The following is a 26,390-nucleotide window of genomic DNA, read 5'->3' as shown; positions in this document are numbered from 1 at the left end:
GAATCTCCTGCCGGGACACCTTTGTTGACTTTCGAGATCAGGTTAACCATCTCGGCGGGACACGGCTACCTCAGCTAGCGCTACCCAGATAAACGATGCCGGAGTACGCACACGTCTCTGATGCCGAAGCATCAGAGCTGATAAGTTCAGGAACTTTGGAGGTTTTTGTTATTTCCTCTCGACCTAGTCGCTATCCCAGCAGGTGGCATTCGTAATGCAGTGATACATAATTAAACACCTCCGACCCTTTAAACATAGAGAATAGATGCAGGAGTAGACCATTCGGCCCTTCAAGCCTGCACCACCATTTAATACGATCATGGCCGATCACGCAGTGTCAGTATCCCATTCCCACCCCTCTCCTCATACCCCTTGATCCCTTTAGCTGCAAGGGCCACACCCAGATCCCTCCTGAATATAGCTATGAGCTGGATTTTAGAAAAATGAGGTGGGGATCTCACAGATGCACAAAAATCCATGTGACCGGATAGGCTAGATGCGAGAAGAGTGTTCCCAGTGTTGGGGAAGTCCAGGACCGAGGGTTACAGTCGAAGAATAAGGGACAAGCCATTCAGGAGTGAGATGAGGAAGAATGTCTTCACAACTTAGAGTTGTGAACCTGTAGAATTCTCTCCCACAGGAAGCAGATATTTCCATGGTGGGGTCATGGCCCAGAAGGAGTTAAGAGGAGGTATCTGAGAGCTGGCGCTCAACCTTTGCAACACCCCAGCCTCACTTTCATCTGATCCATCTCTGACTTCTCCCTTCCCCTCCTTGACATCTGTTTCTACTTCTGGGGATACACTGGCCACTAATATCCACTATAAACCAACTGACTCCCACAGTTAGCTGGACTATACATCCTCACACTGTGCTTCCTGTAAAGACGATTCCATTCTCTCAGTTCCTCTGTTTCCATCACATATGTTCTGATGATGCCAACATTTACAAGGCTGTCTCCAAAATATTCACCTTCTTCCTCAACCAAGGATACCCCAGCACTGTTGTTGACAGGGCCCTTAACTGGGTTCGACCCATATCCTTCACTTAGACCCTCACACCCTCTCTTCCTTGCCATAACAGCGGTAGGGTTCCTTGTCTTTTCCCACCAGCATCCACATCCAGAAAATCTTTAGCCACCATTTCCACCACGTCCAGTGAGCTACCACCAACAGACACATTCCTCTCCCCTCCTTTGTCTGCATTCCACAGAGACCATTCCAACCAGGACACCCTGGTCTACTCGTTCACCCCACAGTCCCACATCACCTTCCCTTGCAGTCGCTGAAGGTGTAACACTTACCCATTTACCTCTTCTCTCTTCAGTATCCAAGGCTTCAAACATACCTTCCAGTGGATATATTTTACAAATAAATTACTTGCAAAATGTTTTTCACTACAATCTGGAAAAGTATTGTAAGCATTCAGTGGACTATAAGAAAATGAGATAGAAAAAACTTTTAGAGCATTTTTTTGGCCCACTTTCCATATAATTTTAAGATGGGTAATTATACCTTTTTTGATCTTTACCCGCACTTTGCACAATCAAATCTACTGCATTCACTGCCAACAATGTGGTCTCTTCTACACTGGGGAAACAAAGTGAAGACTGGGTGACAGCTTTACAGAACACCTTTTTCTGCCTGCAAAAAAGACCCTGGGCTTCCAGTTGCCTGCTAATTCAATGCATTTCATCCCCTATTCCCTAGCCAACATCTGTCTCAGTCTTGCTGCAGGGCTGGAAGAACAACATTTCATTTTCCCCTGGGGGACCCTGTAGCCTTCTGGACTCCATATTGAGTTTAATAATGTTAGGAGAGGTCAAGCCCTATGTCCTAACCCCACCTCCACACACCAGGCTTTATGATCAGATTGTTTACCATTACACACAAAACCCATGGTTAGCTGTAAACAGTCTCAATTGACAGCTATTCACCCTCCTAGCCAGATCATTATCCACTCCTTTGACTGTACAACTGTTCTCTCTTTAGGCTTCATTATCTATTGTTTACTCCTTACCCCCTCCTCTCACCCAATCTCTGCATAAAAACCAACATTGTCCTCTACCATCGGTTCTGAGGAGGGGTCACCAGACCCAAAAATGTTAACTCTGATTTCTCTTCATAGATGCTATCAGACTTGGTGAGCTTTTCCAGTCATTTCTGTTTTTGTATCTGATTTACAGCATTGCATTTTTTTCAGCTTTTAAGATAAAAAAGGTACTTTGTTTACATTCATTCCCACAGACAAGGAACAAGTAGGTAAACAAATCATTATCTAATCCTTCACAGATCATATATCCTCAGCTCAATGCTCTGCTCTGCTGCATCTCAAGGATGGCCATTTGAATGATTTAGCCTATTTTGACACTAAGTAACTCCACAGAGGCCAGTATCCTACCACAACTTATTTCTACATGAAGCATCCTTGACACTATTACAGCTTCAGAGTCAGCTGTCAGAGTGAACAGAAGTTCTGCCACTCCTGTTTAAATCTGTCAGTCGGGGCTCCGTGATTGGACTAGATTAGATTAGATTAGATTCCCTACAGTGTGGAAACAGGCCCTTCGGCCCAACAAGCCCACATCGCCACTTGAAGCATCCCACCCAGACCCATCCCCCTATAACCCACACACCCCTGAACACTATGGGCAATTTAGCATGGCTGATCCACCTAACGTGCACATCTTTGGACTGTGGGAGGAAACTGGAGCACCCGGAGGAAACCCACGCAGACACGGGGAGAATGTGCAAACTCCACACAGGCAGTTACCTGAGGCTGGAATTGAACCCGAGTCCCTGGCACTGTAAGGTTGCAGTGCTAACCACCGAGCCACCGTGCTGCCCTAAATTAACAGTCCCAATCAGAAAACCCAAATTCTATGAGGTTCACCTGGCTGACCTTGTTACAGTTACTACAGGCACCTTTTCATCTGCATTTACTTTCCACAGCTGTGCAATATTTTGGCTCAAAATGTTGAGATGTTATAAATGTCAGTAGCACATGTAATGGGACTCAGTGGCTGATATATAGCCCAGCGTGATGATATGTACGTGGATTTTGTAGGACAGTTCAAACGTAAGAATTTTTAGGATGTAGCCCTTTAAGAATATGAGTAGATATATTTTACAGATCTAAATTACTTGCAAAATGGTTTTCACTACAAGCTGGATAAGTATTGAAAGCACTGAGTGGACTATAAGAAAATGTAAGGTAGACAAAACTTTCTTCGGAGCATTTATTTTGATCAACTTTCCATATAATTTTAAGATAGGTAATTATACATTACTTGATTGGTAAGATGATAAGATATAAGACATGGGAGCAGAAATTAGGCCATTTGGCCCATCCAGTCTGCTCCGCCATTCAATCATGGCTGGTAGGTTCCTCAACCCTATTTTTCCACTTTCTCCCTGTTACCCTTGATCCCCTTAATAATCAAGAAACTATCGATCTCAGTCTTAAATGTGCTCAATGACCTGGCTTCCACAGCCTTCTGTGGTAGTGAGTTCCATAGATTCACCACTCTCTGGCTGAAGAGGTTTCTCCTTATCTCTGTTTGAAAAGGTTTTCCCTTTACTCTAAGGGTCTTTCCTACCAATGGGAGCATCTTCCCAACATCCAACTCTGTCCAGGCCATTCAGTATTCTGTAAGTTTCAATTAGATTCCCCCTCATCCTTCTAAACTGTAATAGGTATATCCCAGAGTCCCCAAATGTTCCGCATCTGTTAAGCTTTCCATTCCTGGGACCATTCTCGTGAACCTCCTCTGAACCCGCTCTAGGGCCAGTACATCCTTCCTGTGATATTGGGCCCAAAACTGCACACAGTACTCCAAATGTGGCCTGACCCGAGCCTTATAAAGCCTCATTAGTTCATCCTTGCTTTTATTTGCAAATCCTCTCAAAACAAATACCAACATTGCATCTGCCTTCCTGATTACTGACTCAACGTGCAAGTTTACTTTGAGAGAATTCTGGACTAGAACTCCCAAGTCTCTTTGCACTTCAGACTTCTGAATTTTTTTCCCATTTAGAAAATAGTCCATGCTTTTATTCTTCTTACCAAAGTGCATGACCTCACACTTGCTCACGTTGTAATCCATCTGCCACTTCTTTGCCCACTGTCCTAACCTGTCCAAGTCCTTATGCAGCCCCCCCCATCTCCTCAACACTACCTGTCCCTCCACCTATCTTTGTATCATCTGCAAACATATCCAGAATGGCCACAGTTCCTTCATCTAGATCATTAATGTATAAAGTGAAAAGTTGTGGTTCCAAACTGACCCTTGAGGAACACCAGCTGCCATCCTGAGAAAGACCCTTTTATCCCCACTCTGCTTTCTGCCAGACAGCCAATCTTCTATCCATGCTGGCACCTTGCCTCTAACACCATCGGCCCTTATCTTACTCAGGAACTTCCTGTGTAGCGCCTTGTCAAAGGCCTTCTTCCAGTCCAGGTAGATAGCATCTGTTGGCTGTCCTTGGTCGACCCTGCTTGTTACTTCCTCAAATAATTCTAGCAGATTTGTCAGGCATTTGTCCCCTTGATGAAAGCATGCTGACTTTGCCCTACTTTACGATACACTTCCAAATATTCAGAAAACTCATCCTTTACAATGGACTCCAAAATCTTACCCACAACCAAGGTTAGGCTAATCAGCCTGTATTTTTTCATCTTTTGCCTTGCCCTCTTTTTAAACAGGGGTGTCACGTTAGCGATTTTCCAGTCCTCTGGGGCTCTCCCTGACTGTAGTGATTCCTAAAGACCACCACTAATGCTCCCACTATCTCTTCAGGTATCTGCTTTAGAACACTGGGGGGTAGTCCAACTGGTCCAGGTGATTTATCCACCTTCAGTCCAATAGGTTTTTCTAGCACCGTTTCCTTGGTGATGGCCACCATACTTAGCTCTTCCCCCTGACTTTCTTGAGATCATTTTCTTTTAGTTTTTCCTTTAGTTGCTGCAAAGTCCACTGAATGGTTAAAACATCAGTGGCATATAATATTTTATCCTCTTTTGCATTTTATGGTTGGTGCCCTTGTATACAATAACCACATCACTCTGCAACATATCCTTTGTCAGAATTAATGAACCATAATGCTCTGCAAAAATTATGGACCATTTCTTAGAAAGCATAAAATTCTTTCGCAGAAATTCTTCCCCATTCAACTACTGCTGTAGACATTCCAAATTTTGCAGCAGTCTGGATATTATACTTCCTCAAATAGTAAGCTCCTAATGGGAGATATTATTCATGCAAGGAGCTCACTAAGTAGGCATTAGGAGACCTGACCCTAGAAGATTCAATGTGGTTAATTGTCTCCCTTTGCAGGAGGTCCACGTGCTGTAATACATTGTTGCTATCGATTCCTTGGGACATTTGGTGAACTGGCCTTGAAATGTTCTTGTTGAAGGGTATGCATTGCCCTCTCACAAATTTATACTATGAAAGTTGATCAACAGTAGAAATGTAGATTTTGGCCTGTCAAACCAGCATTGTGCCTGGGGAAAGCATTTTGAGCCTAATTACAACAATACTTGTGAATGTAGTTTTGTCAGTATTGGTGATAATAATGGAAGTAAATGACAAATCAAGGTTATTGCACTACTCATATATCATATTAGAATGGTTTGCATCAAATGAGTTTTCATATAGTAAATGTTGGTACCAAAAGATTACAGTATGTTTGAAGCTCAAATAATTTCTGTTTAATTGAAATTGTAGGTCATCCAAAATGGGAGCAAGCATGAAAAAATTTCCCAGTCGTCAAAGTGTGGGGAACTTCAGCAGACACAGCCAGAAAAGCTCTTTTAGTTTTATGGGTTCAACTAGTCGTCAAAGGGTGAATTTACAAGGAGAGAAGATCCTGGATAGAAGCTACATTGCAGGAGGAAAATACCCTGTACAGGTACAGCTTTATGTGGTGAATATCCCAAATTGTTAGAAATGTCAGTTTTCAAATTTGTACACCAAACTTTTTTAATCTTAATTGTGCCATTTGGAAGCTCCTGATACGTGCTGGGCATTTTCTTTATCTCCCTGTCACTCCATCATCACTGGAAAGGCAAGAACACTCAATCAAAGAGTGGTGACAATACAGAAGGGCATTATTTGGGCTGTTGTGTCTTTGCTGATTCTGTGAAGGATAATTTACCTAATGCCATCTTGTGGTGTTCTTTCCACAGCCATGCACTTTATTCATTTTGAGATAATAATCCAATTCCCTCTAAAATGCCTCAATAGAACTTGTTTTTAACACATTCTCAGACTGTACATTCCAGATTCCAATCACTCCAAATGAAAAAGTTTTTCCATACTTCTCCGTTACTTTTGTTAGTTACCTGCAATCTATGCCCGCTTGTTCTTGATCTTTCCTCCAATGAGAACAGATTTTCTCACTGTACGCTGTCCATATCCTTATGATTTTGGATACCCCTTTACAATTTAAATCACTTTTCAATTTTATCTTCTCCAAGTTAATTTCACCGACTTTCAACAAGCTGTAACCAAAGTTTCTGATCCTGGAGCCATTTGGGAAGGCAATGGCGAAGTGGTATTATTGCTAGGCTATTAATCCAGAGACCCAGGTAATATTCTGGGTAACAAAGTGTGAAGCTGGATGAACACAGCTGGCCAAGCAGCATCTCAGGAGCACAAAAGCTGACGTTTCGGGCCTAGACCCTTCTTCACACTTTGTTATCTTGGATTCTCCCGCATCTGCAGTTCCGATTATCTCTAATATTCTGGTTACCTCGGTTTGATTCCAGCCAAGACGGATAGTAGAATTTGAATACAATTTTAAAAGAAAGTCTGGAATTAAGAGTCTAATGATGACCATGAAACCATTGCCAATTGTCGGAAAATCCCAACTGGTTCACTAACCTCCTTTATTTAGGGAAGGAACCAGCAGTCCATACCTGGTCTAGCCTACGTGTGACTTCAGACCCACAGTAATGTGGTTGATTCTTAACTGCCGTCTGGGCAATTAGGGATTTGCAATAAATGCTGGCCTAGCTATTGATGCATACATGAAATTAATGAATAAAAACAATCTATGTTATTCTCATAATATGAATTAATCAATTAATTTGGTCGACATGCTAATGTTCACATTTTCCTCAAGTATTTACCCAAAACTGGACTGAATACTACAGGTGAAGAAACCAGAGTATTTTCCATTTTAACATAACCCACTTGCGTTTGTACTTCATGCTGCCAATCTGACACATTCAATGAATTATGCTTGTACCTGTATATACCCCAGTCTCTGTGTATCTCATAGAGTCATAGAGATTTACAATGCAGAAAAGGCCCTTTGGCCCATCGAGTCTATGCTATTCAAAAACGAGCGCCCAACTGTTCTAATTCCATTTACCAGCACTTGGCCCATGGTCTTGTATGCCTTGGCATCGCTAGAGCAAATCTAGATCAAATACTTCAAACATGTTATGAGGAGCATTCCCTTTAAGCTGTATGTGCAGTCACTGCAATGTTCCATACTGTGCGATCAGCATTAGCGTGGCAATCACAGCATTGACTTGTGGTGGCAGAAGTGGACCTGGGCCCACTTTATTATTGAGCCTGTTACCCCTGGTATCACTACTTTTTATCTGCCCAGGTGTCAACCTGTCTCCTCTCTGGAGCTGATAAAATGTGAGGCTGGATGAACACAGCAGGCCAAGCAGCATCTCAGGAGCACAAAAGCTGACGTTTCGGGCCTAGACCCGAAGGGTCTAGGCCCGAAACGTCAGCTTTTGTGCTCCTGAGATGCTGCTTGGCCTGCTGTGTTCATCCAGCCTCACATTTTATCATCTTGGAATCTCCAGCATCTGCAGTTCCCATTATCTCTCCTCTCTGGAGCTTATGCTTTGTTCCCAATCTTGACTAAACCCTATTACTTGGCCTGTCTTGGCATGTACAAGGCCTTTCTCACATTCCATTTCCAAATAAGGCTTTTGTGTTAATGGTGTTTCTACCACATTGCATTTCTGTGGAAATTCTGTCCTTTTGTTGCGTCAGCCTCTGTGCATGCTTATGCAGTTTAATTAACATTTGACCTGATTACTTTCTTGACTCAAGTAAATGCGATTTAATTTTAAATAATTTACATGGTTATTGCTTATGAAGTTAACTATAACACTTGATCTAATCCTAGCTGGAACTTCAAATGGATTTAAAGGTTATCTCATGTCATATTAAATTTTCTCCCTGACAATGACAATCATTAATCCACCATTAGGTAGCGAATTCCTATAACCATGTAAAAAACCCAATAGGCTTTCACTAAAAACATTGTCAGTTCTCTGTGTGCACGTATGCATGAGTGGGTGTTGTAAATGCATTTTGGGTGTGGATTAATAAATATTTATTCTTTTTAAAAAAGCTATGAAAAATCCTCTCATTGCTTGTTCAGTGTTGAAAAACTTTGGCTGGGATCTTCCATTAAGCAGTTTAAGTTTAGTGTTGGATGCAGAATTGGAAGTCACAGCCACTCAGGGCAGATTGGTTTATCTTGCACGACTGCGTGATTCTCAGTTCATTACAAATATATGAGCATGCAGAATGGTGAATCTTGCAGAATAGGTCTTGACCCCAAAAGGACCTTCTGGGTTCACCATATTTGATACGTAGCTGGACACTTACTTCAAGAATGAAGGATTGGGCAGCCTGTGGTGTTTGCCCTATCCTCTTCAGAAATGTCCCTGACCAGACAGAGAGTAGCCCATGGTTCAGCAACATCTTGCTGTAGGTTCTCCTTGAGGCAATCCAGGAAAAGCTGGTGCTCCTGTTCTGCAGGAATGGCAGCAGGTGCACAGAGGTGAACTTGGCTGCAGCACAGCAAATGGGTGAATGACCTTTTGTGCTGTGCAAGGCTGAGTAAGGATATCCCTCAGTCTAACTAGAAATTCAGAGTCTATTGAACATCATGTCAGATAGAAGGATTGAATGTGGGATCCTTTACCAATTTTTGATATGCGCGCTGAATAAGTGACAACATGCTCTCAATTTTCTGCCAGTTGCAAGACAGTGCCATTACTGATCCCTTACCGGGGTAGGATCAGCAGCTGTCATGGATGTCCCTGTTCATGAATTGCTCATGCACCGATTGAGATGACATTCAATCATATTTTCCCTGTCTGCAAGAAAAAAATGCTCACTACAGGAGTTGGCATTCCCAGACCAGTAACAGGGTGTCAGATTTTCAAAGTCCCTCTTACCTCTGCTCCACCATTTCCAGTGCCACCAACATTTTTGATGATGACCTCTTCAAACCCTCAGAGAATGAACTTATTTTGACATTCACTAGCACTGCTCATTAGCATTGTTCACCTTGGTGGGTGAAAACTCTACATTCATCCCCATAGTCTTGTCATTCCTCTTCCATTATCCAGGAATCTTTCCTCACTTCCACTGACCTCACCTTTGTTTTCTTGGCATTTCTACATTTCCCCCTAAGCCCCTAACTGTTAATGTATCAAAGCTGTTTGTGAGTCTGACCCCTCTCACTCTTCAGGCCACTTGCACCCTGCCTTTCTCCATGAAATCTTGCAATATTTCCCATTACTCTACAACAACTACCCTGTAACATTCAACTCTCTCCTTTTGCTGTTACTACACCCTCTCTGCCCAGTGGGTGGAGGGGAAGAGCTGGGCTCGTTGTGTGATGCAGTGGCGGGAGGGGACGAACTGGGCTGGTTTTGGGATGCGTGGGGGAAGGGGAGATTTTGAAGCTGGTGAAGTCCACATTGATACCATTGGGCTGCAGGGTTCCCAAGCGGAATATGAGTTGCTGTTCCTGCAACCTTCGGGTGGCATCACTGTGGCACTGCAGGAGGCCCATGATGGACATGCCATCTAAAGAATGGGAGGGGGAGTGGAAATGGTTTGCGACTGGGAGGTGCAGTTGTTTATTGCGAACCGAGCGGAGGTGTTCTGCAATGCGGTCCCCAAGCCTCCGCTTGGTTTCCCCTTTCCAAAATCTCCCCTTCCCCCACCGCAATACAAAACCAGCCCAGTTTGTCCCCTTCCCCCACTGCACCACACAACCAGCCCAGCTCTTCTCCTCCACCCACTGCATCCCAAAACCAGTCCAGCCTGTCTCTGCCTCCCTAACCTATTCTTCCTCTCACCCATCCCTTCCTCCCACCCCAAGCCGCACCTCCATCTCCTACCTACTATCCTCATCCCACCTCCTTGACCTGTCCGTCTTCCCTGGACTGATCTATCCCCTTCCCATCTCCCCACCTATACTCTCCTCTCCACCTATCTTCTTTTCTCTCCATCTTCGGTCTGCTTCCCCCTCTCTCCCTATTTATTCCAGAACCCTCCCCCCATCCCCCTCTCTGATGAAGGGTCTAGGCCCGAAACGTCAGCTTTTGTGCTCCTGAGATGCTGCTTGGCCTGCTGTGTTCATCCAGCTTCACACTTTATTATCTTGGATTCTCCAGCATTTGCAGTTCCCATTATCTTAGATTTCCATGTTAATTTTTTTTATTGATTTTTGATGTTTGTGATCATATAAACTGATAGAGTTCAAATGATACTAGTGTATATCTGTCATTTCTAGGTGTTCGATGAGACTGGAAAAGATGTGACTCCTCACTCCCTTGTTGTATTTGACACTGCTTTTACACAAAGCAGGCAAAATAAAATTTTCATCTCTCAGGACTTAGCCTCATCTGACCATATTGTCGGTGGTACAATGTACCAGACAATTGCAAATGCTAGTTATGCCGGACCTTTTACCAGGTAACATTCTCATTCCGCCTTAATGCACATCTTGTGAATTTTTAATATATAATTGTGTAGTGTTTTAGCACATTACCTAGTTTAGAAATAAGTTTATAAGGACTATTTGGAGCCAACTTATTCCAAGTAGGTATGAAAGTACCAGTCATTTTGTGCATATTGCATGAACCTCACTCCATGCGTCATGATTAAAATATCACAGTATCATAGCAGCGCTTGCTGCGGAAGTTGTGATGAAGAGCAAGTTTCTTAAACTGTGCCATGATCTGGAAATCTATGAAAGGTGATACTAGTTAATAGATTCTAACCCAGATGGCCAAACAGATACTCGGTGGCATAGATTTTCTTTCTGCAGAGAGGTTATGACTATACCAACACAACTGTCTCTCTCCATAATCCAGCTGATCCCCCTTTTGATGTCCAGATTTCAATTAATAATCATCACTTGTTTCTCTTCTAACCTTAGCTACTTGCTATAAGACCAGATTCCCCTCTTAAATATTTTTTGACGAGCAAACTATCCTTGAAAATAAGACTGAAAAGAAAAAGAAACAAAATAATTATCTTCTGTATCTTACATTATAATGCAACCGATGTTCCACGTTATATTAGAGAGGAGATGATGGCATAGTGCCAATGTGATTGGAGGAGTAATCCAGAGACCTGGGCTGGAGGGGGTTTCGGGTTAGTCTCTCTGATTCAAAGATTCCAGATTCAGACACAGGTTCAAATCCCACCTTAGTAGACAGTGGAGTTTGAATTCAGTAAAATCTGGAATTAGAAGTCTAATAATGACCATGAAATGATTGGAGTAAAAATCCATCTGATCCACAAAATTGGAAATAAATCTGTCTTTCTTACCTGTTTTAGGCACATTTGACTCCATATGATCAACTCTCAGCTGCCCTCTGAAGTAGCCTAGCAAGCCATTCAGTCGTATCAAACATTAAAATGTCTCAAAGGAACAATATTAGATCGACCATCTAGCCTCAGAGATGATGTTGGAAAACTAAGCCCTCTCTACGTTGCAAAGTCCTCCTTAATAATATCTGGGGCTAGTGCCAAATTTGGAGACTTGTCTCACCGATGAGTAACAGCCTGAAATAATCAGACTCATGGAATCATACTTTACACACAGTGTCTCAGACAGCACCATCACCATCACCATCACCATCACCATCACCATCACCATCACCATCTCTTGGTATGTTCACACCAGCTGGACAGAATTAGCTAATGTATGACACAGTGGTTTATAGATGGGAGGGAGTTGCCCAAAGTGTCCTCGATAGTTGCTCCATATCCTATGAAATCTTAAGACATCAAGCCAGACAGATACATCTGTCCATGCCAGCATGAATAGGAGTGAGCATGCACAGTTCTTGTGGAGAGGAAGTTATATCTTTGCAATGAAACTACATTTCATTGTTTTGTGGTGCACTATGACAATAATAAATGGCATTGAGTATGAACAGATCTAGCAACTCAAGACTATGCATCCATGAGGCACTGTGAGCTGTCAGCAGCTGTAGAAGTCTATTCAAGTAACGTCTGCAACCTCATGACCCCAATTTACTGTTACCATCAAGCCAGGGATTCAGTCTTGGTTCATTGTAGAGTGCAAGAGGCCAAGCAGGAACAGTACCAGGCATATGTAAAAATGAGGTGCCAACCTGGTGAAACTACAATATTTATGTGTCAAATAGCACAAGCAGCAAGTGATATACAGGGTTAAATTATTTTACAACTGGCAGATCAGGTCTAAGATCTGCAGGCCTACCACATCCATTCATGAATCACAGTGGACACTTAAACAATTTACTGGAATAGGAGGCTCCACAAGTATCTCTAACCTCCATGATAGGAGTCTCTAGCACATCAGTGTGAAAGATAAAAATTGAAGTAATTGCAACAAACTTCAGCCGTAAGTATCAAGTGAATGGTCTATCTCAGCTTCCTTCAGAGGCCCCCAGTACCATAGATGGTGGCCTTCTGCAAATTTCATTAACTCCACATGATATCAAGAAATCAGAAAAAACTAGCATCCAAGCTCAGTGGATAATAGAGAAGGTAAATGGAATGCCGGTCTTTATTTCATGGGAATGGAGTATAAAAGTAGGGGAGTCTTGCCAAAACTATATAAGATGCTAGTCAGATCACAGGTGGAATACTGTGAACAGGAAGATATACTTGAACTGGAAGCAGTCTGGAGAAGGTTATCTAAGCTGAAGCCAGGCATGGAGGGACTTTCCTATGAGAAGAGGTTGAGTAGATTAGGCCTGTACCCATTGGAATATAGAAGATTAAGAGGCAACCTTACTGAAATGTATAAGATTCTTAGAGGATTTGAATGGATAGATGCAGAAAGATTGTTTCCCTTTATGGGAGAGAGTCTAAGACCAGAGGACATGATCTCAGAATAAGGGCCTGCATGTTTAAGGTGAGGAATTTCTTCCTTCAGAGGGTTGTGAATCTATGGAAGTTTTTGCCACAGGGCTGGATCATTGAGTATATTCAAGGCTGAGATTTTAAATTAATGAGGGAATGGGATAAAAAGCAAGAAAGTGAAGTTGAAGATTATCAGATCAACCATGATCTCATTGAATGGTGTAAAGGCTTGAGGGACCTACTCCTGTTCCTTTGTAGTTCTCTTCATAGCTGAAAACTTCCAGCCTAGGACATAATTCTGGCGAATCTCCTTTGCACCTACCCTAGTCCAATCACATCCTTCCTATAGCATACAGACCAGAACTATGTATGGTACCGTAGCTGTGGCCTAACTAATATTTTAAGCAATTCCATCATGGCTTCTCCAAATATTTGTGTTTGTATTTGTGCCTTGACTAATAAAGGGAGGTATCTCCATAGTCTTTTTAACTACTCTATTTAACTGCCTTGTTGCCTTCAAGGATCTATGTACAAGGATATCAAGGTGCAATTGACTTTTCGTATTACTCAGGGTCCTGTTATTTATCATGTTCTCCTCGCCTTGTTAGTTCTCTCAAAATGCATCACTTTACACTTTATAAGTCATGAAATACTAGAGTCACATAAAATAGGCATGACAATTATCACAGGTAGTTTTAATTTGCATGTTGACTGGTCAAATCAAATAAGGAAGAGTGACATGGAAGACGAATTTCTAAAGTGTATCAGAGATTTCTTCTTGGAGCACTATATTGCAGAACCTGCCCAAGAACATGTTATTTTAGATTGAGCAATCTAAAGTTGTATTAAGAGATCTCATAGTTAAGGATCCTCTAGGGGATAGTGATCACAATATAAAAGAATTCCAAATTTAGTTTGAAGGAGAGCAACTCAGGTCTCAAACCAAAGTTCTCAAACCAAAGTCCTCGACATAAATAAGTGCAATCACAAAGGTATGAAGAAATGGTTTTCCAAAAGCAGGCTGGGGATATAGACTAAGGCGAAAGTGAGTTGATGAGCAGTGGCAGTCATTTAACCATATATTTCATACTGTTTGGTGAAAATTTATTCCATTTAAAAAGAAGGAAAGACTCAATGAGAAGATTGAACCACCAATGGTTAGTAAAGGTGGTCCTTGAAAATATCTAATAAAAAAGCAATGCATACAAAGTGACAAAAACTAGTGGTAGGACAAAAGATTGGGAGTTTTTTTAGGAAGCAGTAGCAGTTTACTAAAAAGAGGGAGAAAGTGGACTTTGTAAGTGAAATGGCAAGGAATATAAAAACAAACCGCAGGAGCTTCTATGGGTATATATTAAAAAAAAGTATTTAAAGTAAGTGTGAGCCCCTTACAGGATGCAACTGTGGAATTGATAATGGTGAACATGGAAATGATAGATAAGTCAATATTTTCCATAAGTCTTCATGTTGGAGAACACTATAAACATCCCAAATGTAACAGGTAAATCAGGTACTGGTGGGAGAAAAGTAACAGTCTCTATCATAAGGGACAGAATATTTGACCAACTAATTCACCTAAAGGCAGACAAGTTGCTTGGACCAGATGTCCTATATCTGGGGGTTAAAAGGACACGCTGCAGAGATGGCAGAAGCATTGTTTAAAATATTTGAGAACTCACTGGATGCCAGGATGGTTCAAGTATATTGAAAAATTGTTAATATGATGTCCCTGTTCAAGAAGGGAGGGGATCAGGAAACAAGAAACTACAGACCAGTTAGTTTAACATCTGTCATTGGGGAAATGCTACAGTCCATTATTTAGGAAGAAATAGAAGGACATTTAGAAATGCTTAAATGCAGTCAAAATGAGTCATGGTTTTGTGAAAGGGAAACCATCTTTGACAAATTTGCAATAGCTGTTTGAAGATATAGCAAGCATTGTTCATAAAGGAGAATCAGTAGATGTAGTGTATTTGAACTTTCAGAACACATTCGATAAAGTGCCATGTAAATGGATATTACACAATATAGGAATTCTTTTCTCCTTTTCACATTTGCATTATTCCCTCCAGGATTTCCTACCCTTCATTTTCATAACATTACATTTTTTTCAGAAATGTTGAAGTGTTTTAGCAATAATTTAGTTTAGGTTCTTCCTAAACATTTAAATTTGGTTTTTCCTATTTCTCTGCAACTCTTTAATCCGGTGTGTGCAGAACTCCTCTATAATGTTCATCTTTAACCCCATTGTTCACAGCAGCTCATTCAGAGCTAGGAGAGACAAATTCTATTAATAATGCAAGGATAAAAACTACTTACTTGAGTATTTCATAATGGTCAATATGAGGTTAAAATTAAAGTTTTCTTGTGGCGATGCTGTGATTCATGTTTTAATAAAAGTTTACTTTCTCCTCTATACTCCAGGTCCACCTATGAAAGTGCTAGTGTCTCTCGATCAAGTCGTAACTTTTCCGATTCATTGGAAGATATTGGAGAATCTGGTGTTCAACATGAAATTCCAGGTTTACAATGTAAGATTTATGGCCTCAAGTCATAACTGAATATTCTATGCGATTTTTATTAATACATGTATGAAATATATGTAATATTTTAGTATTTAAATCACTATCAGAACAGCTGGGAATGTTGATACAGCTGACAGGTATTTTTTCTGTCAGTATCAAGTCATTAGCTGCCCTGTTCCTGAATCAAAGACTTCATCATAATGACTTCTAGTAAGATGAAAAAAAACATGCTGGCCATTATTAAGTCCCTGAATGAGATGGGCTGGGATGTTGGTTAATGAAAACTATGGCTGAAATTTCCTTGGCCCTTGGGACAGGCTGGGAGGTGAGAAGCCTGGCAAAGTGGCAGCTTGAATGACTAACGGGAGGTCTGTGAATCCTCTCAAATGGCTAATTAATAAACATATCCTGACCTCATGGGCACTTTATCTGTGAAAGAAAGGCCTTCTTTCAAGTAGGAGGGCCCCAATTTAAACCTATCGACCTCCTAGTGTATACTTAGAGATAGTGGAGACTTCATTTTACGTCTTCTAGAATAATGTCCATCCTTGAGACAGAGGCAGTGCCTTGGAAACCTCCACTCCCAACGCGCACATATGCACACACACATGTACATGCACACACAATCCAGACTACTGTAGCTTGTCTTCCTGGCTTTGTCATCCCCAATCTCACTTATTTTCTTCCAGGGTACCCAGATATTGAGTTACCCACTTCTTGGTGTTGCAGCTTCGATTGTGAGCACTGCTCTGAGAAGGTTCGCTAGGACGATTCCACTATGGAGTGACTGTCTTACAAGCAAAGGCTAAACCAGTTGGGATTCCGTGCACTAGAGTTCAGAAGAATGAAATGTGATTTCGTGGAAACGTATAGGATTTAGAAGGAACTTGACAGGGTAAAAGCTGGGAGGAATTCCCCTCATCAGAAAGTCCAGGACAGAGATTAGATTAGATTAGATTAGAATAGATTAGATTAGATTCCCTACAGTGTGGAAACAGGCCCTTCGGCCCAACAAGCCCACACCACCCCTCGGAGCATCCCACCCAGACTCATCCCCCTATAACCCACACACCACTGAACACTACGGGCAATTTAGCATGGCTGATCCACCTAGCCTGCACATCTTTGGACTGTGGGAGGAAACCAGAGTACCTGGAGGAAACCCCCACAGACATGGGGAGAATGTGCAAACTCTGCACAGACAGTTACCCGAGGCTGGAATCGAACCCGGGTCCCTGGTGCTGTGAAGCTGCAGTGCTAACCACTGAGCCAACATGCCGCAGAGGGCATATTCTGAGAATAAATTGGTGCCAGTTTAAAACTGAGATGAGGAAAAATTTCTTCCCCTGAAGGAATTGAGATTCTTTAGAACTCCTTGCCACAGAGAGCTGTGGGGGAAGAGTCCCTGTATATGTTTAAAGCAGAGATAGATAAATTCTCAATCACATCGGGAATTAATAGTTTCAGGAAAAACACAGGAAAGCAGATATGAGGAATGTCAGATCAGCTAGGATCCTATTGAATGGTGGACAGGCTCAAGGGGATGAACGGCTTACTCCTGTTCCATTTCTCACAGTCTTATTACATTGCTGTGTGTGTGGAGTCACATGTAGGCCAGACCTGGATGTCAGATTTCCTTCTGTGAAAGACATTAGTGAACCTGGTGGGTCAAAACAAAAAATAAAAATAAGCTGTCCACTGTGGTATTGTTGATGTTTCCCTAGCTGACTCAGAATTGATTAGGGAATGTATTCAAGGGCTAATGGTCCAGAGAATGGAAACATCATTGAATCATTTTTTAAAAGAGCCATTTGGTGTATGCTGTGGTGTCAGTTCTGCCGTTGCCAGATATTTTCTACTTTTATTTTCCATTTTTCTTTTAAAAGTTATTATCATTTTTCCTTCCATCGTTGCCCCATTGCAGACAAGTCTCTACACAAGAATATTTACCTGAATTCCTTCCTCTCTCCTTTTCTTCATAATCTTACATTTTTGCACTCTAATTTCCAATTAAATTTTTCAAATTCCCTCATGAAATGTGAAATGTCTTATGAACATTAGGAAGTCATGTGGCATAGTGTGTAGCACCCAGTCTTTGAGACGGGGGCTCCAGATTCAAGTCCCTTCCAGGATGTCATGACCAAGAAAAGTTTTTGAAAACACTGCCAACCAGATTGATTATCAATCTGTAAATCCTTCCAACATCTGCCAATGGCAGGTGGTATGACTGGGAGAGATTCCTACTCAGCCGTGCAATAAAAAAAAAACTGGAGTCTCTACCGTCAGAATCCACAAACTGGCTTCCCAAGTGGTAAGTAAATTATTGTTCCCATTGGCTGAGCAGTTAAAATGGGTAAGATTACTGTCAATAGTATTGTATTTGATTCTCATTCTGGTTAGGCTGGACTCAGGATCTGTCTCCACGCCCTGCCCTTGGTGGAGATTGCAGCATTCTTGGTTGGACCTATATTTGGGCAAAAAACTGAAGAAGTAGGATCAACCTTAGACCCTAACCCTGCTCGTTATACCCTTATGGTTTCAGATGTACAAATCCGAAGAGAAGATGTACGAGAACAACTAAGTGAAGATGATCTAAACAAGATTGTAGATGTGCAGTTGACAGAGACTGAAACATTTACGCTTCTTGATCTTCCTGTTGAAGTGATTTCAGTGGATTCAGCAGAAGCAGAAGCAGTCAAGTAAGTTTTTTAAATACATATTTAAATATAATCAACCTCCCAAATGGCTAGATTAAAATGTCATTAACATAACTAGCCTCTTTAAAAGCTCTGATTCAAATACTTTCAGGCAGTACCATGCAGGTCGTACCCATGTGCTGCAAAAAAAGTGTTTTTCCTCATGTTACCATTGCTTTTGCCAATCATCGTAAATCAGTCCATCAATGGCAGAGGGTTTTCCCCTATCTACTCTACACAGATCCCTCATATACAATTACAAAACTTTCTTTGTCTTTATTGCCTAAATTAAAATTTTAAAAAATCACAATCAAAATGTCAGAGTGGTGGGATTTGACATTAGAAGTAAAGAAATTGTTACCATGATGTTTAAATATACAAGATGTTACCAAAAGAAATAGAATGTTAAAAGGCTCTGCAACAGAATCCTACAGCTGTTCTGTCACATGCCTGCTATCAGTTGTGAGGGTTAGTTGAAATGAATGCAAACCTGGATTTGAATATGTTGAGTCCCTATCTAAACTGCAGTATCCTTGAGGGTTTTGTAAAGGCAGAGCCTCCATCTGTCCATTATAAAGTTATTGGTGTGAATTGGACTTGGCTAAGATCAAGGCTTGCACTGGGTCTGGTGGACCATTACTTCTGGCATTGATATGATAGTTAACTAAACCCATTTAGGTATATGCGCCTATTTTGAATTTGAAAGCATTTTCAATGATTGCAGATATATTATGCAACTTCCAAAATGTAGATGGCCAAAATATCTCAATTTTCATATATTTATCATGGATGTGCTCTGATTAAATAGAGAGTTGAAGTAGGTTATTTTCTTTCAGATGGCTTTTTGGTGCTATGTCAAATAAGGCAGCAAGCAGAGAGAGAAAGTATTACAGTATCACCTTTATTGTTCCCAGAATTTGGTTGAAACACAAGGAATGTGTAATAAATATATGAAGTTAGACTCTTCTTCTAGCATCTCTTACTTTGAATATGGCTGTACAACACAATGTTTCTTCTCCAGCACTATCATTCAGTTCATCCCTGATGCACATAGTTTTCATTTATTCAGAATAGGACACCTCTTTACACTTCCTTCTGCTTACAGGATATCATTTCTATATTTTTTCTTTATTCATTCATGGGAAGAGGGTGTCATTGGCCAGGCAGCATTTATTGCCCTGAGGACACTTATGAATCAACCACATTGCTGTGGATCTGGAGTCACATGTAGGCCAGACCAGGTAAGGATGGCAGTTTCCTTCCCTAAAGAACATTAGTGAACCAGACAGGTTTTTTTCCTGACAATTAACACTAGATTCATGGTCAGCATTAACCTTATTTCTAACATCTACTATGGCGGGATTATGAACCTGGGCCCCCAGAACATTATTTGCGTCGCTGGATTAACAGTTCAGCGATAATACCACAAGGCCGTCACCTCCTCCCAAGGCGTGCTGCCTTATTTATACAGCATCAGAAAATCATTTGAAAGAAAATAACCTACTTCAACTATCTATTTACTCAGAGCATCTCCATGGTAAATAAATGAAAATTGAGATATTTTGGCCATGTACGTTTCTCTGGTTCCTAATGGTAGCCTCCTGTTGCCTGCTATCATGTTCCTGTTGTTGTGGTTCCACGTCCTGATAGTTTTGAGCTGTAATCTGACTGAAGGTAAGAAAATAATATCTGAAAGTAGAAGTCTCTGCCAAGATTGTGATGGTTTACCGCTGGCCTTGAATCCTACCTGCCTAAATTCTAACCTTTGGTTAGAAGTGAATTACTGCCAAAGCAATCAGCATTATTTGGATTATTAATTCCAGATTATCACTTGTGTCGTTCTTCATCATCTGCTCGATGAATATTCGAATCAACTCCTTGATATGTGTCATTCCAGTTCAGCATAAGTCCTTTAAAAGAGTTGGAAGTCAAGCATGCAAAGCACAACCACAAACACAAAACATTTTTCGTGTTATGCAGGATCAAAGAGTTTGGAAAGGATGGTATAAAACTGGCACAACAGCTCAAAGGAACGTGGGTACAATTTGTTTAACATGCAGCTGATAATCACACACAGGATTCTCTTTTGAATAATACAATACAAGACTCTACAAAATTAACATATCTTAGAGGGCTATTCCAATTTTTGTTGTTTGTCTATATGAACATGAAGAACATTTAGTTTTGGTAAACATGATATTAATCCCCTGCTAAGCATAAGCATGAACTGTAGATTAACTACTGTTGCTGATATCCTCAATTTCAGTCTTGGATCAAAGCCGGAAGTTAAATGTTGTAATATCGCCCACTGCAGGTGCATTGCAATGAAATCTAAAGCAGTGGGTTGCAATTTTGATTGAAATATGCATCACAGGCTGCTGACCCTTCAAATACTCTAGATCTCTGTGAACTGCAGATATATTACTTGGCCTATGCATTGTATTCGGACGGTAAGGATGTCTGGAAGTCTTCTTCTCAATATGTTCCTGTAGTTGCAGCTGTGTGTGATCCTTTCAGTTTTTGGTGCCCTTCTGCCCCTTATACAGGAGCAGGTTCAGAATACAGAGGTGCATAGCAGCAACACTAGGGTTGGGGAGAAGACTTGAATTACTTAGAAGAAATCAACTAGATGCAGAAGGCTGTGAATATATCAGGGAGGATGTCAGCCTACAATTTGTTGAAGACATGAGTGTAAGGAATGTTTAGTATTGAGCTAGGTTAGCAGCTCGAGGAGGGGCATTAATTTAAGAAAATAGCATTGAGCGAATGTACAAAAATGTGCTAAAAAGAAAATAAATTATTGTTGTGCCAGCTGATCAAGAAGCAGTAGTGTGGAGATAGCATCAAAGAGAAAGGCTTGATGAGGAAGATTAACTGTCAGTAGTTAACAAAGGCAGGCAGGAACGGTAGCCAATCAAAAACTAAGGCATACTAAGGAGCGAAAATTAGTTGAATGCCAGAGGATTTGGAACTTTTCAGGAAGCAGCAGCAGGTGACTTAAAAGCTAATGAAGAATGAGAAAATGATTCTAAAAATAAATTGGTAAGAAATATAAAAACAAACAACAAGAGCTTCTACATATACATAAAAAAGAATGAAAGCAGCTAAAGTAAGTGTAACTCTTAGAGGATGCAACTGCAAAGTTGATAATGGGTAACAGGGAAATAGAAGATAAACCAACATTTTACATTTGCCTTCACGGTGCAGCAAATTTAAAAGAATCCAAAGACAACAGATAGACCAGATGCTGATAGGAGGAAAAGTCTCGTAACAGCCTCTATAATAAGGGACAAAATATTTAGCAAAGTAATGGGAGTAAAGGCAGACAAGTCTCCAGGAACTGATTGCCTGCCTGCAAGTTTTTTAAAGGAAGTAGCTGCAGAGATAGTGGGAACCTTGGTCGAAGCAGTCTAGAACAAACTGGATTCTGGGAGGGTTCTCGCAGATTGAAAACCTGTTAACTTAACACCCCTGTTCAAGGAGGGATGGAGAAAGAATATAGGAAATGTAAATCAATTGGCCTAAGATCTATTGTTGGGAAAGTGCAAAAGGCCATTATTAAAGATGAAATAGGGTAGCATTTAGAAAAGCTTAATGTAATCAAATAGAGCCAACATAGTTTTATGAAAGGAAAAACAAATTTGACAAAGTTGCTGAAGTTCTTTGAAGATATAGCAAGCAGCGTTGGTAAAGGGGTATTGATACATGTATTTCGACTTTCAGAATGCTATCAATAAGGTGCTTGATTAAAAGATTGTTGCACAAGATAGGACCACATAGTATTGGAGATAGTGTTAGTATGGATCAAGGATTGGTTAACACATAGAAAACAGAGACTTGGGGTGAATGAGTCTTTTTTCAAATTGGATAGATATAATTAGTGGAGTGCTACATGGGTCAGCCAAAAGATCATAATTGTTTACAATCTATATTAATGTCACCAAAATAGATGGGAGGGCATTTTTAATGAGGATGTAAGGAATCTGCAAGGTGTTGGGTGAGTGGGCAAAACCTTGGTGGATGAAGTTTAATGTAGGAATGTGCAAGATCATGCACTTGAGTTGAAGAATCAAAAAGCAGACAATAGTATAATGGTGAGAGACTGAAAAAAGATGCAGTGCAGAGGGATCTGGGTATTCTTGTATGAAACACAAAAAGTTAGCATACAGATACAGCAAGAAATTAAGAAGGCAAATGGAATTTTGGCATTCATTACTGGGGGTTGGAGTTTAAAAATAAGGAAATCTTTCCAGGGAGTATAGTTTTGGTTCCATATTTTAAAAAATGGATTTTCTGGACTTGGAGGATGTTCTAAAAAGATTGATTAGACTGATTCCTGAGATGAAGGTTGATTTATCAAGAACCGCTAAACAAGTGAGGCCTTTATTCATTAGAGTTAAAAAGAATGAGAAGATCTTATTTAAACATACGAGTTTCTGGCAGGGAGCTTGACAGGGTAGATATTGGGAAGATGTTTCCACTAGTGGGGGATTCTCAGACCAGCGGATGTAATTATAGCTCAAGGGGACACTTATTAAAAACTGAGATGCAAAGGAATTTCTTCTCTGACAGGGAATGATTGTTTTGAATTCTCTAACAATGAGTGTTGTGGAGTTTAGATCACTGAAAATATTAAAGAGATTAGTTTTTTGTAATATTGGGGAGTTGATGCCTATGAGCTGGCAGAAAAGGAACTAAGACCTGGGGCAAATCAACCTTGATCATGTTCAGGTTTTAGGGGCTGAATGGCTGACTCTTGGTCCTACTTCTTATGTTCTTACTTTTGTTCCACTCAACAACTGCTACATTATGCTCTGTGTCATTTTGTCTCCATCACTGATTCTGCAATTAGCACTGTTTGTGTTTTACTGACCTTATCAATAATTGATTCCTCTCACTATGAATATAAAGGACAGAATTTGTACCAGCCATGAAGAAGTAACTTAGTGTGGCCATGTGTTGTCGGATTCCCACATGAATATTCAGCTCTTTCATGGTTTTAATGCCCCTGTGTGCCTGATGATGGGAGCACAGTGTAACTGAACAAAAACAAAGGTACACACCCAGGTGCAAGAGGACAGTCCATGCCTAGATGTTTTCCTAGATCATTTTGGAAATATGGGTCGAATGCTGTTCCAAGAGGAAACAATCTGTGTTGCAGGCAATCAGCTAAATTATGGGTGTCAAAGTCACAAGATATAATAATGATCTGCCACTAAGATGGTAGGTCATTCAGCCCATGAAGTCTGCTCTGCCATTTCAATGAGAGCATGGCTGATCTGAAAACCTTCTGTTCTATTTTCCTACTTTTTCCTTTTAATCCTTGATTCCCTTACTGATTGAATTCTGTTTATCCCAGCTTTTAATACACATAATGACCCACTTCAGCAGACCTCTATGGTAAAGGTCTCCAAAACAGAGTAATGAAGTAAACAAAGTAATAGAAATGTAATGCAGGGGGTATACACATAACTTTTATACCATATTTGCAGCAGAAATCACTTAATAATGATGTAGCTTTACCTTAAATAAAACTTACCAGCAGAGATCCTTCTTGCACCCTCAACTGACAACTCAGACATCATGAAGATTGTGATTATACAGTAAACTTCCAGTATTTCAGATGTATAATTTTTGCTGGTTTATCAAGAGAGCCAGTTCATTTAAGGTGCTGGTTAAAAACAAAGTTAGCTATATTTTTAAATGTTCTGCTGTTACGTCCTTTACAATAGATTCTAACATTTTCCCAATAAAAGATGTGAAGGTAACTAGCCTATAATTATCTGATTTTCTTGTCTCCTCCCTTTCTAAGTAAAGGTGTTACTTGGCAGTTTTCCAATCCTCTGGGACCTTTCTGTGCTTTTTAACTTAGCATCTAACTTCAAAATTTTTCAGCAAAACCTACTTTTTAATTCTGACAGTAACATTGGTATCAATATGGACAACAAAACTATTGGATTCCTCCCCTCCCTCTTCAAAACCTTCTCCAGACCCAAGGAGATGCCCTTAACTCTGGGACCAGTTAGGCAACACAGCATTTGGGACTCCAGCTCACAGCTGCAGAGAATAGAATCCATCCCCCAATTATATTGCCTCTGACCACAGCTTCATATTTATTTCCTCTCCCTGCTCAAATAGCTCCCTTACATGATTTGATACTTATGTTAGCTTTTACAAGGACAAGAAGTGATTTCATGTGAATCACATTGCTCCTGATATTTACATGTATACATTACAATCACAGGCACTTGTATCTCTTGACTTAAGCTAAACAATACAGCAAGAGGACAGAACTCAGTAAGAGGTTGAGAGCTTTGTTAATATTTTTAATCATTCTGTTCAGAGGTGCTATTACACATCTCTGTCAATTCCAATAATTAAATGTACAGCAGCAAGACTGTATAACTCGTGGACAACACAATATGTTATAAGATCTTGCATATGTAAAATTGCCCTTTGATTTATAGGAAGCACTGATTCTTGATTCTAGACAGTCTCAAACTGTGGAAGTACCTCCCTTCCTCAGATTTTTCTTCCTCCTGCAATCAATCCTTTTCTATATTGAAGCATTCAGTCTCAACCAGGGCAACACTTTGAATAGGATCCATGAAAAAGTGTTTTTTTTAAAACTGTCAGGAGAAGAAACATACCTCTTTGGTTAGGTGAAAGATCATCTCATGTTCCTATTCATGATTAATATTTGGAAAATACACATGTGCCAATCCAATGAAAGTATTATTAAATTTGGTTATGAATTTTGTAGTCAAATAATCTGCCAATCCCAATCCTTATACTCACATTTGGAAGTGACCACATTGGGTCAAATTTTTTTATTTGAAGATCATCATTACTGATGCATAGACTAAGGTTGTACATCAGGATCGTGTAGAAGCGTCAATGCAACTAAGCTTGTAATGTTCGCTCAAGAGATTGATATTGCTAAACAGGCAGTTATTCACAATCTAGAGCCCTCTGGAAAGGTCACCATCTTTGAGTTAGAGTGAAGCGGCTTCAGAGGGTTCTGACTACTTACCTTAATGTTAAGACGGGAAACATGACAGGAATTAAAATTTGCTGTGACTGACAAACTATTGAATTAATTCCCTACCAATGTTCTACCACCTCAACTTACTACAACCCAACCACACCTGACCCAAGGACATCCAAAGACTTGCATCCCGTCCTGAGCTCCAGCTCCCCCAATGCCTCCTTCAGAGATGTGCAGGCACTCGACCCTTGCCCCTCGCCCAACTCTGATTCTTCCCTGACATCCAAACGACCTAAACACCCTCTCAACTAAGCCCAGACATCCCTCTAACCAACATGACCAGAATCTTTGATGACCACCCCAATTTCCCATGACCAAGGTCAACCTCGAGTTACCCCAGATGCTCCCCCCCTCCGACATGCCACGGACACCCAAAGCTTGATGTCCCAATTAAGCCATATTCTCTCACACTCCCCAATGGACCTGAACCACCATTCCCTCCAACTTGAATTAATCCAACTACAACCACCCTATCCTGATGACTAATTCCTCCTAACTGGATATGTTCTGAAAGTCTCTCAGTCTTCATTAGCCCTCATGTGCCAACATACTGACCAGTCTGCCACCCTATCAACCAGGCACCCCAACTTCTGCCAAGCTACTGTCCACTCACATAGCATCTATACCTCTCACCCACCAACACTCTCTTTGTCTCCACTCCCCCGTCACCCAGTGTTTGTAGTTAAATTTACTCATATGAAATGTGGCCTTTGTTAATTTTAAGGTTACGAAACCAACTGTATATTGAACTCTGCAAAGAGCGAGCTGGCAATGATCGCTACATTGAAAGGGTGGCACAGACCTTCAGCGGAGCACGAAAAACCAAAGAGGTTCAGTGTGACAAAATTAACACTCAAGAAGCAGGTATACTGTTAAATGCATCAAATGTATTTGTTTTATGTGTCGAAAAGTATTTGAATAGCTGAACCTTATAATGCTAAACCACTCCAATTTAGAAGAGAACAGGGAAGAAGATTAGA

General features: G+C 40.8%; 1 protein-coding gene across 1 annotated transcript in view; it reads left to right on the top strand.

Annotated features, from left to right (window-relative positions):
- Positions 1 to 26,390, top strand: part of dnai4 (dynein axonemal intermediate chain 4) — a 116,597-nt gene that overhangs the window by 361 nt on the left and 89,846 nt on the right. The window contains exons 2-6 of the mRNA XM_048539720.1: positions 5,729 to 5,912; positions 10,572 to 10,753; positions 15,566 to 15,672; positions 18,209 to 18,365; positions 26,135 to 26,274. Coding sequence (XP_048395677.1) covers positions 5,729 to 5,912; positions 10,572 to 10,753; positions 15,566 to 15,672; positions 18,209 to 18,365; positions 26,135 to 26,274 — 770 coding nt within the window. The remainder of the gene's footprint in view (positions 1 to 5,728; positions 5,913 to 10,571; positions 10,754 to 15,565; positions 15,673 to 18,208; positions 18,366 to 26,134; positions 26,275 to 26,390) is intronic.

The sequence above is a fragment of the Stegostoma tigrinum genome, chromosome 8 (genome assembly GCF_030684315.1).
Source record: "Stegostoma tigrinum isolate sSteTig4 chromosome 8, sSteTig4.hap1, whole genome shotgun sequence".
Taxonomy (NCBI): Eukaryota; Metazoa; Chordata; class Chondrichthyes; order Orectolobiformes; family Stegostomatidae; genus Stegostoma; species Stegostoma tigrinum.
This window is presented reverse-complemented; position numbering and strand designations above follow the sequence as displayed.